The 14,870-nt window shown below is 38.0% G+C and overlaps 1 protein-coding gene across 1 annotated transcript in view; it reads right to left on the reverse strand.

The window, feature by feature from the left end:
• The window catches only part of LOC590938 (phosphatidylinositol 3,4,5-trisphosphate 3-phosphatase and dual-specificity protein phosphatase PTEN), a 28,922-nt gene extending 17,490 nt beyond the window's left edge, over positions 1-11,432 (reverse strand). Inside the window, exons 1-2 of the mRNA XM_790523.5 lie at positions 11,222-11,432; positions 9,984-10,122 (exon numbers count right to left, since the gene is read on the reverse strand). Of these exons, the coding sequence (XP_795616.4) occupies positions 9,984-10,062 (79 nt within the window). The 5' untranslated portion in view covers positions 10,063-10,122; positions 11,222-11,432. The remainder of the gene's footprint in view (positions 1-9,983; positions 10,123-11,221) is intronic.
• Positions 11,433-14,870: the final 3,438 nt, after the last annotated feature.

Genomic DNA, 14,870 nt, shown 5'->3' on the forward strand with positions numbered 1-14,870 from the left:
AAACTTCCAAAGAGCTGGATCAAACAATCTTTTTTGTTCCGCTCTCCAAGAATCGTAGGTTTAAAACCACAAAGTTGGCACAAATCATGTGTCACACACCGTTCCAAAACTACCTTATATACAAAATTTCTTACTACAGTCAAACCTGCTTTAGTGACCACCTGTCTACAACAAGCACATTTTTTATTTCCCTTGAAAATGGTTTCTCATTGAAACATGTACAGTACAAGGAACCTGTCTACAAAGACCACTTTTTGTGTTTCCCTTGGGCAGTTGCTGTAGACCGGTTTGACTGTATCACACCATCATTGATCTATGTTATTTGTATATTATGAATTGATTTATTTTTCAATAGTTTAAAAAAGCAGGTACATTTAGCCTAAAAGAAAAAGGAACATTTAACTGTGAGTGTTACAGATGAAGTTCTTTCTATTTTCCTTTACAAGTTTACAGACCCCCCCCCCCCCCCAATATCACACAAAGGAACATTGAATAAAAAGGGAGCAAACAAGATGAATAATTAAGGTTTATGAGTTAGTCATGCAGACAGGTAATAGCCTCATTTCCACTCCAATTTAATTTATTTGTGATGATTTTACTGTTATATCCTGAACCCTGGACTCGTACGGAATAACCATACTTAGCTATACCACAAAGACTTTGAATTTACATTGCATCCCTATTCAATAAGTGAAAGCTACAAGAGTAGAGGGAGAGGGGAGGGGTGGCAGAGAGAGAGAGAAAGAGAGAGAGTAGCGGAAATGGCAGTGAAGAAGGTAGAATACAGAAATATGAGGAAAGATAAAGAGGAGGAAGAGAGAGAAGAGAAATGGAAGAGAGAAGAGAACGGGAGATAGAGTGATAAGTGAAAGGGAGGGAGAGAAAAGAAATGAGATACAGAGCAGATAAGATGGGTAGACAAAGAGTACAGGGAAGGAATGACAAGAGAAGACAAAAATGGTATAAAAAGAGCAAGAGAGATAGAGATAGATAGATAAATACATGTAGATAGAGGGAGAAAGAAAGAGAAAGATGAGAAATTAAGGTAGAGGATAGAGAAAGAAAAGGAGGTAGAGAGAAAAGAGAAGAGAGGAAAGAAAGGGAGGTGAAGAGGAAGAAGCTTTAAATGTAGAGAAATAAAGGAAATAGTGTGATCAGGGTGTCCCACTTTATCCCACTTTCTTTCATTTTCTATATGCCTCCAAGGAAGAACTTATTTTAGGAGAAAATTGTAAGGTAATAAATTAAGAAGTAGAAATGTAGAGCAGGTAGGTGGATGACAAAAATAGAAAGTAGACAGATAAATTAAATTAGAGTAGAGTAGAGTAGAGTAGAGTAGAGTAGAGAGAGAGAGAGAGAGTGAGATATATAAATGATTAAAGAGAGAGAGAGAAGACAGACACAAGAAGAAAGTAGAAATGTAAAATAAAAGTGACACAATGTGAGACACAGAGAAACAGGGTGACAGAGAGAGAGAGAGAGAGAGAGAGAGAGAGAGGCAGAGACAGAGACATACACAAATGTAGAGAGGGAGAGAGACAGACAGACAGATGGATAAAATTAGAGAGAGAGAGCGATAAAGAATTAAAAAGAGAAAGAGAAGACAGACACGAGAAGAAAGTAGAAATATAAAATAAAAGTGACACAATGTGAGACAGACAGACAGACAAAGAGGGAGACAGAGAGAGACAGACAGAGACATACAAAAATGTAGAGAGGGAGAGAGACAGATAGAGAGATAGCAAGAGATGAATTTCAGGCAGCCAAAGGACATTAAATTTGGTTGTTAGCCATATATATATATATATATATATATATATACTGATCACCGACGCGGAAGCGTTAACGTAAGGACCCACGACACTGATGACGTAGCCACTCATCCCAGTGTTCTAAATTTACCCCAATCAATTGTTGAGATTCACGGAGCGAGCGTCAGCGGCTGAAGATGTCACCGTGTAACTCTGCTATCAGAGTATAGGAAATTCAGTCTCATTGGGGGTCTCTTGACAGTCGATTCCTATGACCACTATTCCCAAGAGCATTACGGACAGAAGTCAAGCCTACACATCGATAATACGGAAATACATCTACAGACTATACAACACAAAGAGGACTTGAAATACATAGCCAGCTCTATCTACCAAAATACACCCACTTCTTACATGATTATATACCTTTTGAGGACAAAAATTGGTGAAAGTATATAAGCCAGCATAATAAATTCTAGGCGCACACACCTTAAAGGTCAAATGGAGTATATTGCTGGCAGAACTGTACCAGCACTAATTTGAAGTGTCCACAGAATATTTTTTTTAATATACTTTATATTCCTGAATGTCATAATTGATATTAAAGTAGGACAGATAAGTAGATTGCATCAGCTTTTCAACTTGTACTGATAATCACTATGAATATGACAGACAAAGAAAGCGGACAAAATATACAGTTCCTCAGGTAGACAAAGGAACATCCCTTCACTGCTATTATGTAAAAAGGTAAATATGCATGTGACACCTGTTCTACAAATTTTACATACATTGTGTAATAGCAGTGAAGGGATGTTCCTTTGTCTACCTGAGGAACTGTATATTTTGTCCGCTTTCTTTGTCAGTCATATTCATAGTGAATAACCCTGACATGAATTACAGCAGTCCAGCATAATAAACCCATACTGGCCTGATATGTGCACTTTATCTTGCATCTTTTGTGGAGGCATCCATTGCAATCTAGTGGAGGCCTGTCCCCATCAGCTCGAGATTGCCAAATAGCCCGCTTAGGCTTGAGTCGGTACGGTCGATCACACCGGGACCCGACCGTTGCGGTCGGGTCCCGGTTTCGTTTTTTGAGAACCGACGCTCCGAAAAAAATAACGAAATATGTAAGAAATTGCAGTTTTGCACACCACTAAAATCAATCCACCTTAAAACTTAAGTATTTAATTGTTACCAATCATATTCTAGCTCATCCTGAATCAATCCGAACTGCTGATATAAATATATGGGTTGCAAGGCAGTTCGCCCCATGGGGTTGTTGTTGCCAGCTGCTAGCTAGCTACTGTACTGGCCGGGTCTCTCGGCAGGATTAATAAATCAGGTTGAAAGAAACATTAATGTTTGAATAATAAAACGGCTTTCTAAAAAGTACTTCTTTACAACATACCGATCGAATAATTTTTAAAAGACAAAATAGATATTTTTTCTTTGACTTTGAACACCGCATGCTTCTTTTAAAAGCTGAAAATTACTTGGTAATCACAAGAAGTTTCGATACGGATAGCTGTTGCAAGGCAAGTTCAGACTAGTCTCGGAAAAATGCGCAGTGCTTCTCGTTAGCTGTAATGCGTGCCAGAACGAACCCAAACAAAGACGTGATCGTAACGAGAAAAAAATCATTAAAAAACTACTCAAAATTATCGTAAGCAGATACATAACTTGGAGGAAGAAAACAATGGTTGTCCAAGGAAAGCCACATAAATAGTGATATTTAAGGAGTTACTATAGGTGCAATCATTATCGGAAGGGCCTGCTGCAATATCCGAATTACACGTGTTTAAATTGAACACGAGGCTATACGAGGCAAATAACGCCCTCTACGGTAAAAAGCAGTATAACAAAGGATTCGAGTATTTGCAGCAGGCCCCTTGCGATAAAAATGTACCAAGTTACTCCTCGATTATCACAATTTCTGAGGCATTTCTTGGGCGATTATTGAATTCATTGTCCAAGTTATCTATCTGATTATGGTAATTTTGAGCAGTAGTTCTCGTAGTTTTTAATGATTTTTTTTCTCGTTACGATCACGTCTTTGTTTGGGTTCGTTCTGGCACGCATTACAGCTAATTACGAGGAGCACTGCGCATTTTTCCGATACTAGTCTGAACTTGCCTTGCAACAGCTATCCGTATCGAAACTCTTGATTACCAAGTAATTTTAGCTTTTAAACAAAGCATGCGATGTTTAAAATAAGAGATAAATATTTATTTTGTCTTTAAAATATTATATGATCGGTATATTGTACAGAAGAAATTTTTAGAAAGCCGTTTTATTATTCTAACATTCATATTTTTTGAGCAGATTTATTCAACCTGCATAAATCAAAATGGCGGCTCGAATGCTGTCTTTCTATTTCTGCCCCAGTTTTTTTTACTTTTAGAGGCACGAAAATGGCACTAAACATCGCCAATCATGGATAAAAAATAATGTCAAATGGAAGAATATACCGATCTGAGCAGAGGTATGCATGTGTTGATTTATTTAATTGATAAAAAAGGTCACTTTTAAGGGACATACTGATGATATGCGCTTTTTATAGAGGCAAGTGGCAAATCCTGCGAGCTGATTTCGGGACACCGGGTCCCGATCGGTACAAGGCCGTCGGGACCCGGTTTATGAAAATCCCGACATGACTCAGGCCTAAGCCCGCTATTTCTGATTTGGAAAATTGCATGTACATTAGTTATTGCTAGGTACATGTAGGACAAACATCATGGCTTGCCCTATCTAACAACACGAAACGTATGTGATTCGCATTCCGACTATTAATTTTCAACAGGTGAATGAAATCATTTGTAAAAAGGCACTTAACAAAGATTTATAACTTAAATTTGATTACATTACAAAAATGGCCTACCGGTATTCAACTAATCCTTGCTCATTCAACGGTACCAAGCTTAGTTGTCAACCAACTACCGGTACCGTGTACATACACTACAGCCAATATAATTATTTGACAACTATCTTACATGTACAGTACATGTCCATACATGTACATAGTCCTCTCTTCATCAGCTCGAGTTTGCCAAATAATCCGCTATTTTCAGACTCTGGATATAGCCAGCTATTTCCCTAATGGCGGAAATTTTTTGAAACGAGACCAATATTTTTTATCTGGATATTTTCTCGACCAAATATCCTGCTTATTGCAACTGCGGTTGATGAAGATGCACATTAAGTGGCTAATTTGCGATCGGGATAGTTAAAATGACGGGTTATTTGGCTAACTCAAGCTGATGAGGACAGGCCTAATGTAACCTTGTTGGCTCAGTCTAGAATATAATTTCCCGTATGTGTATAGGGACATACAATGTACAAAACAAAATTAAAGGGAGGCGTTACTACTTCAACTAGAAGGGATTAGACCGCCCAGCGAGCCAGCGAGGTCACTGTAACAGGAGGCTATCTCATTAACTCAGCTCTCATTTAACATAAGAAAAATAGGATCATGGGGGACCAACAGGCACCGATTGGGGAAGTTTTCTATATAGAGGGAGCAAGTAGCTTCAAATAGGACAGTGTGCCTTTAAAGGAAAATCGAATAGACAGGTACTCTACAAGAAAGCAGACAAAATAAAGAGAAGCGGACTAGTGAAAGTTTGAATGAAATCAGGAAAAAATTAGAAATTTTGAAAAAGTTGTTATCACTTCAAATTAGCCGACTTGGTAATGACAATGTGACGTACATGTTCAATGTGCTGTACAAAAATGTATAACTAACGATCAGGGTCTTTTCTTTCTAGAGGACCTATAATATTATGCTATCCATAATATAATTATTTGAGAACCTGTAGTGCCCCCAGGGAGAAGGCACTTACGTAGGAGAAAATTATCCTAATGACATTTGTGTAAATGACAAATGACAAATGGGAGAGTGGACCATGACGACAGGTGTACTGTACATCAAAATCCATTCACCAAATTGCCAAGTTGAGATTAGCTTAGATCTAGAGATCTCTATATTTCAAACATTTATAACTTTCATTATTAATTATAATCTGAAAAACTTCAAACTTTCTCTGTTTTGTTTCTCTCGTTTTTCTGACTCCATACAAATGAACTTACTATAAAGGTTGGCTTGGTTTTTACGAACTCCATGGACTTATTTACATACTGTGAGGACATCAATTCTTCATATCAAAGAACTTTACCACGGCTCCATATTTACTACTTACACTGTAATGGTTGAGTAGCTTAGATCTAGTGATCTCATATTTCAAACTTTCTCTATTCTGTTTTTCTTATTTTTCTGCCTTCATAATAACTTTTTATTTACCCAGGGTAGCCACTTCAGTTATGAAACTGTTCTTCCAGCGGGCCCTGCATTACATAATACGTTATTACTACCCTTCTCCTATCTAATATGCTGAGCGCCTAGCTAGAAGGCAGAAGGTCCCATTGTTATAAGTCTTTGGTATGACTCGGCCGGGGTTCGAACCCACGACCTCCCGTTCATGAGGCGGGCGCTCTAACGACTGAGCCACCATGTCCGGTACAAATGAACTTACTACAAAGGTTGGATAAACTTGGATTGCCCTTTACGAACTCCGCTACCATATTTAAATATAAGGATATTAATTTCTTCATATCAAATACAGTATTACAGGAGGAAGTGTACCATGAGAACTTTACCACAGCTCCATTTACGACATAATGGTCGAGTAGCTTAGATCTAGCAATCTCATATTTCAAACTTTCTCTATTGAATATTCTGTTTCTCTTATTTTTCTACTTTCATACAAATGAACTTGCTACAAAGGTTGGCTTGCCCCTTGCAACCTTTGCTACCATATACATAAGGAAGTTAATTTCTTCATATTGATACAGTAGCATAATAAGCAAGTGTACCATGAGAATTCCATATTTACGACTTAATGGTTGTGTAGTTTATCTAGCAATCTCATATTTCAAACTTTCTCTATTGAATATTCTGTTTCTCTTATTTTTCTGCTTTCATACAAATGAACTTGCTACCTTTTGCTTGCCCTTTGCAACCTTTGCTACCATATTTACATAAGGGTATTAATTTCTTCCTATTAATTACATTAACATGCGAAAGTGTACCATGAGAACTTTAACACAGCTCCATATTTACGACTTAATGGTTGATCTCTGCACAAATGGGGACCTCATAAAGAAAAGTTGAGGGTAAATCTTTTCTAACTAGGGTACTGCACTACAACAGACCGGTTTGCTAACATATTTAAATCAAGGACGTTAGTGCCGGGCTGCGATTTGAACCCGTACCTTGTGATGAACATACACTGCACAATTCACTACTGCTTGGATAGATGTACTGTATGTACAGTACATACAGGTTAGACTAAAATATGAATTTTTAACAATGCAAGTAAATAGGTCTAATATATTCACCAGGAGAAAAATTGCAAATACATATACACTTCTTTTATAAACTTTCCCTTTAACATGCAAATGTGTGTATCATACTATAGGAGTTTTATAAATGGTCAAGAACTGCCTGCCAAACAAGGGGGAGGAAGAGAGTTGAGTGATTGTGGCCCCAAGCAGCAGTGACCCATAAAGCCGATAGTATGATAAGATAAAGTTCTTCTATGGCGGTGGGCTGATTATCATTTCGCTTTCAAACGAGATAAAAGCAGCTTTCAAAGACAATGTCTGTACAAACAAAATCATCTTCAGTAATGTGAAAGATAAGAGGGGAGAAAATAAATTATCTCCTCAGAATAACAAATGAATTACTTGATAATGCTCTTATTGATAAGACTTACATTAGCTTTCAGACTAACCCAGTTTATTATCAGGGCAAACTAAGAGTGTTTTTAAAATAAAACATCAAATAAAGAAGAAGATAAAGTGTTTTCATTGGTCCAAGCTCTAATTGAGCAAATACTGCTTTTATATTTACATGTGCTGCCAAAGTGGATACTCAATCCACACCTAAGACCATGGGACCTTTCAAATCTACAATAACTGGACTGCATCAAATCTGCTATGCGCATTTTTTGTTTCCATGGATGTGCACATGAAATACCTAATGATGATCGCATGCTGTCTAATTTTTCCTTAACCCAAAGAGTTACATTAAAGCTTGATCAGCATCGAGCACTGCCCCCACTCCAGAAACGGAGGGACCGTATTCATGTTCCCAAAATCTCTGGTAAAGGGGGACTTAGTGAGCTTTCATCCTATTAATTTGAAAGATACAAAATAAAATAAAAAAGCTGAAAAAGGACTGCTCTTCAAAAGTCCCCATACTCCGAAAATGACATGGAACAGCTAAAAAAAGTTGGACCATGCGTTCATACTACATGTACCGGTATATAGATTTCTGTATGCACTGCAGGAATTCAATTTGATATCTAACTTGTGAAAATACACCTACCGCCTACCGGTACAGTATTTATGTCAACAACAAAAAAGCAGCTTCCATACATCTGCAAGGGTTGCAACAGGGGATCTTGATCAATTTTGTTCCTACTCAAAACATGTTTTCGTCATAGTTCCAGTGTGAACATTCCGAATAAGGTACAAATATGGAGAAATACGATATACGGATTGAAGCAAAGCACTGAAGGCAGCAACCCCCTCCCCCAAAATGGACCATGTACGTGTTCACTGTACTGTCTGTACATACTGTTCATGTACCTCAGTGTTCAGGGAAAAAAATATCAAAACAAATTTCGGGGGCTACTTTTCAAGGTTGCTTGCATTGAGAGTAACACTCTTCAATTTGTTTTGCATTGAACTCTATGCAAATTTTTGGGGGCTTTTTTATGACTTTCGGGGCTATTTCGCCCGAGCCCCCATGGATTTTTTTTTTTGCCAGTGTTCATTCCCTAGGTACATACATGTATGGCCAGTTTCTCAAAACCGTCGTAAGTCTAGGTTTGTGGACATCCCATAGAAACGTGTGGTAATTCTATAACACACATTTCAATGGGATGTCTAAGAAGTTAGACTTATGACTGTTTGGGAAAACGGCCCCCTGGTGCCTACCTGGAGTAATACAGATTAATTTCACCTGTGTACTCCAGGAAGAAAAATTGACATGCTTTAGTTTTTTCACTACATTGTCTTTGAGATGCCATTGTACCAAGGATTACGCCAGAGGCCTGTCTGGTGTATACATGTACATGAGGCCTGTCTTCATCAGCTCGAGATTGCCAAATAGCTTGCTATTTCTGATTTGGGAAATAATTCTGAAGCGTTTGCGCAAAGTGCGAGTCTTTGGGTGGGTGAAGATGTACTGGACAAACAGCGGGATATTTTGCAAACTAGCCCAAGATATCTTGAGATGATTATCTCGACCAAATCTCCCGCTAATTGCAACTTTGGGCTGATGAAGACGCAAATTAACTGGATAATTTGCGATCGGGATAGTTCAAATAGCGGGATATTTGGCAATCTTGAGCTGATGAGGACAGGCCTACATGTATGGTGATACAGGAAATAATAGGGGATAACAAGGAGGATCCCGGAGCGATGATCTGTATTGATCTGAGCTGTGATCCTTGGCTGTGAGCCATGTAAGCCCCAGACAAACTTCCTATTTTATTTACACTCAGGGGAAGAAAAAGAAGAAGATAGTAGACATGCTTTACTGTTCAAAATTTTGACATAAACCTTAAAGAAATAGAAATATGTCAACTGCAGTCTCAGGACTGCATGGTTTTGACAAGCAGTGTCAAGATGTCTTTCCTTTGTCTTTTCTTTTTCTTTTACAAGAAATGCTCATCAACATTTGAATGGCCAGGTGCCCCATTTTTTGCAATTTTCTTTCAAAGACTAACACATTGTTAAATGGCTATGCTCACTCATGCATGAATGGAACAATTCCATAATAAATTATAAGCATATCATCTTAAAGATGATTATTATTTTTTTTTAATGTGTGAAAGATATGTTAGTATTACTATTAGATATTTATTTCAAAATCTTAATTATCATAGTGTGCACTTTCTTCTTTCTTCGTGCTGAGCGTACATTGTATTTTCAAAAACATATTTGTTGATATTACATTTTAAAAAAGATGTCAATTTAAACATTTTCTGTTTCACTGATGACAACTTCAAAAATTCATAACTTTCCTATTCTTAATTGGATATTGCTCAAATTTTCACTGATTTCTTTCTCCCATTTTTCTGTTTTTATTCAAACCAACTTATCATCAGGGCGGACTTCCCCTTAAACTTTACAAATATTTGTCAGCCATTTAAAAAAGGATACAGCTCAGGTCCAAGTCGAAGCCTTTATCGATGAATCTTCTCTTCTTCTTGCTCACCATATTGCGCAACTTTGACGCCATTCTTTTTTAGAATGGAGTTGCACAAAAACAATCGATGATAATCCAAACCGACGTCTATTCCTGGAATAGAAAAAACACAAAAAATGGCAATACATAAATAAACTTGGCTCTATCAATGAGTATCAATCAAGGAGGATGATGTACACCAACTCTATGTGGGGATGAGTCTAACTTTAAAGGGGTTGTGGCATGACAATTACTGGTTAACGCCATCTACAGCTTCTTTTGGACAACTGCACGTAAACATAGACTTAATTAGCTCATGCTTCGGTTTTGCGTACATGTATGTGGCACACACGTGAATACATATAATACCCGATTGGCTGTGAGTCAGGCGGCCACGGTAAAGATGTGTAGTCTTGCCATGCTACATCCCCTTTGATAATAATAGGAATCGGTTTTACTTGGTCTATTATTACCAAGAGCATACAGTATCTGGAAGGCCTCAAGAAAATAACACAGAATCACTGGGAAAATAAACAAACTTTTTGCCACACATGCACAAGACTCAAGAGCTGGATGTGTGTCAGGTGTGAATATTCATAAAACTAGATCAAATGCCTTCCTCTCAATCGATGTCGTGATCCGACACCCAGTCCTTGGCTTTGTGAAATGAGCAGACGAGTAAGAAGTCAACCATAAGGCATGACTGTCTATACAGACTACACTGCACTGCGGCCCAACAAAGTAATTTCGTCTTTCAGTGAGAAAATAAAGAAGATAACCAATTAATTACAATTTCAAGTTTACAAAAATGTCAGATTTCAGTAATGAGTTAAAAGAAAACAAAATATGTTCACGAACAGATTAAGTTAATATCTTTTTATTTTCAAACGGTCTGTACTTAGACATGATGTCAAACCTGGGGTCTACATGTACAGAAGCTCGAAATGCAGACTTTTAAAGCTCATAGTCAAGACATAGATCTAGAAGGTGCAAGTGAGTGCGAAGCACCACGTCATTAACACAATTGCACACCAGCCCGGTGCTTTCCCGTTAGCTCATCGCTCAGTTTCCCCTCGGCCTCGGCTGCATGCGGGCAAGGTACAACACACTAGGCCTACACCTGTACAATGCAATGAATATACACACGTTGACTTCACACACCCTTGGCCTTGCACCGTACCGTCGTCGCACATACAACACTCCCGTTTCTCACCTTTTATTCTTGGCTTACTGCTTCTAGGAGAATCCACTGAAACTAATCATGTCTACGAAAAAGATCAGGTTGAATCACAGACAACACTCAAAATGACTTCCAACTTTGCCGTACAGGTTCACATAACCTAAATGAAAATGACTACCGGGTAATCTAACATAACTTCTCGATCTCGCGAAAGTTTTCCACAGTAGCTTAACACGGAACAATATTATAAACAGAGAAATATGTGATGTGGTCGGTTGGTCACCTTTCACGGTAAACTAGTACAGGTTTTATTACGCACTGTAATATAGGGCTACTAAAATGTGTCTGACACAGTAGTGACATGCCAATTTATAATCCTAAACTTGGAGTTCTAAGTTAAACTCATCATAGTTAAATCACTTGTTTATTGATGACTAGGGTTCACTGCACGACTTGGTTGCAAATTTTGCCCCCAGAACCTGTCTTTCGATTATAGGAATATAAGGAAGGGAATTCCCCGGGTTAATTACTTAACAAATATTTCCCGCTGTGACATATTTCGCTAATCGGTGTAATCCTCCTCTTGAATATCAGACGACAACATTATTTTAAAAAGATTGTTAATGAGTTTGACCTCGAAGAAAATATCAGACCGAATTCGGGTTATTACTTTTTTTAAATTTTTTTTTATGAATTGTTTATTATTTCTGGGACTGTATTGATTGTGGTGAGGGGGTGGTATCAATCTGCATGTCGAGGCAGAATTTATTTCATACCCTGAATGATTTGCATAATTATACAAAAGCTATTTTGATGACTTTACTGCCAAGCAGTCATTATGATGATGAATTAATGATGAGGATGAGGAGAAGGAGGTGGATAACGTTAATCAGGCCCGCCACGGGGAGGGGGGGGGGGGTGCCCCCCCCCATTTTTTCCAAGATCGGTTTAACTATTTTTAGACTCCTCCCAGGACGTCGATCAATAACATGTATGTGCCCCCCCCAAAAAAAAACAACAAACAAACAAACAAACAAACAAAAACATCAAACTCTGGCTACGGCCCTGACGTTAATCATCTTGAACAACAACAACCACAGCAGCAGCAGCAACAACAACAAAACCAAAATGATACTAGATATCATTACATCAAGAACTGTTACAGGACAACAAATTATGTGATTTTAATCAGAAAATTGTTTGAAATGGCGACTACTGCCTTGGATACACAAACAAAACGAAGGAGCCTGCCACCATTGAACACAAGCGAAACAGAAAAAGCATCACCCAAGAAGACTAAAAAGAAGAAGAAAAATGTAGAAGACCGTGATCATAAATAAGATCTGGCTATTTGTGTCAGTCGATCAGTAGACTTCAACAATGATCACGGTCTGTAAACAAATAAGATAAAAGAAGATTCCCTTAATTAAGATCAAACTTTAATCCTCTAATAACCAATCCTTTCAATGAACGAGTCAAAGTAGAAATAATTTCCAGGTCCCTATAGCTGAGTCAGAAGGCGGTGGAGCAACTTACAAAGTGGGGGGGGGGGGAACAAAAAAAGGCACTTTCTGGAGAAAAAAGGGCACATTCAAAGGTAAATCTCAAAGCGGAAATATCCAATGTTTTAGACATTGGATATACCCCTATATTGTGATTACATTTTCAGGGATGATTTCAATATTTGTTTCTCTTTATACATCATATAAGATATTGCATCATACTTTGCAGTTGGGTGTGTTGGTCTGAAAATTCATTTGCGAGGGAGCAAATTTTAAAGATTTGTGAGGTCCCAGTGCGAAAAATTACATCTTATATTAAAAGAGGAAGACCCCAATCCTAATGGGGTTATACTTATAAGCACATTCTCATAACGGGAGACTGAAAAGACCTTTGATAAGTTACATAGTTATAACATCTTATATTCAAAACTACGACCGAGCGTAGCGAGCGAGCTTTGGGGGAATTGCTCTTATTAGGGGCACGTTTAATGATGAGAGGGAAAGGGGAGACTTATCAAAAGGGTTAAGACACTAATTAGAAAAAAAGGAGGACGTGTCAAAGTGCAAAGGCTAATTATCAGAGGTGAAAATGGGGCAATTCTTACACCTAAAAAAAGAGGCACGCACCAAGGATGAAAAGGAATTGCATGAGAATGGGAAATGGTCATTTCTCGACGGAAAAGAGGCACTCATCAGATTTTGATAGAGGCATAATATATGAGAAGTGAAAATGGGCATTTATGAAAAAGGGATAGGAAAGACGTGAAAAGGGGCACTCATCGCATCTGAAAAAGGTCACTGACCATATACGAAAAGAGGCACTCACGAGAATGAAAAAGGGGCACTAATGATAAAGGGAAATGTGCATTTATTGAAAGCAAAGGGGCACCGATCAGATTTTAATAGGGGCATTTATCGGAGGTGAAAGGGGGCTTTTATGAGAAGGGGGAAGTGGCTCTTATTAAAAAAAAAAAAAGGCACATGTTAAAATGAACGGGGCACTTATCAAAGATGAAAAAGGGTAAGTTATTAGAAGGGGAAGGGGCACTTTTTACAAAGCAAAAGGGGAACTTCTCAGATTTGAATAGGGCAATTATTAGAATGGAAAATGGACACTTATTGCAAATGAAAAGGGGTACGTGTAAGAATAAAAGGGGCACTTATCAGAGGTGGAAAGGGGAAGGGGCACTTTTAAAAATTAATAGGGGCACTTTCAAAGTAAAAGTAAAAGGGGCATTTTTGACACCCGATCTCCTATATGTTAATTGCACTATAGGCCTAAAATACGCTCTCATCACCATCCCATTACTCTGCACTGGCGTATGCAGGGAGGTGGGCTTATTTGGGGTGCCAATACTCTTTAACAAAATCAAAAAGGGAAAAGGGTAAAGAAAGGAGGAAAAAAGAAGGAGAGAAGAAAAAAGAGAAATTAAGAAAGCTAGAAGAAAAAAAATTGAAAAAAAAACCAATAAAAGAAGGCTTACACAGGTACATGCCTTAATGTTTAACCTTGCCAATTACATTTTTTAATGATCCCCCCCCCCCCCCGAAAAATCAACCCTTGTTCAAGGGATAGTCCACCCTGAAATTATTTTCTTTTTAATAAAAGCCAGTCTACTTTGACAACGCAGTGTCATAAAAATAATTTCATTTTCAACTCTGAAAGGAAGACATGATATTTTCTGCCACCAGGGTTGGCGATTCCGGAGATTCAAAAAAAAAAAACATTTAAGGAAATGATAGCTTTAAATTAAGGCTATTTTAAGTACACTGTATTTTTGTTTTTGGGTGTTCTATCTATAAACTCTTCTCGCTCAGTTACTACGCTCCGTTGTATACATAAGCGGAGAGGATTATGTTAACTGTTGGATACATATTAATTAATCATCGATGTATTGTCATCTTCCTGAAATGGCCCCTTTACCTGTTGCTGCCTCATAATCAATCTTTATAATATCACTTATTACAGGCCCATTTCCGTTCTTATAACAACTTTCCAGCTGTCCCATTTTTAGACCAATGTCTGCCGGTCATTTGTGGATGATGGACTATTATTGTATGTGAGAAAAATGTTAGATCACAAAGACAATGATAGACAAAATTAATATCAAATTACATAGTACCAGGGAATGATCCAAGACTTTCCAAGAGGGGGGGGGGGGGGGTGGGGGGGGGGGGGG

Source organism: Strongylocentrotus purpuratus, unplaced genomic scaffold, assembly GCF_000002235.5.
Source record: "Strongylocentrotus purpuratus isolate Spur 01 unplaced genomic scaffold, Spur_5.0 spur5_scaffold_10, whole genome shotgun sequence".
Classification (NCBI taxonomy): Eukaryota; Metazoa; Echinodermata; class Echinoidea; order Camarodonta; family Strongylocentrotidae; genus Strongylocentrotus; species Strongylocentrotus purpuratus.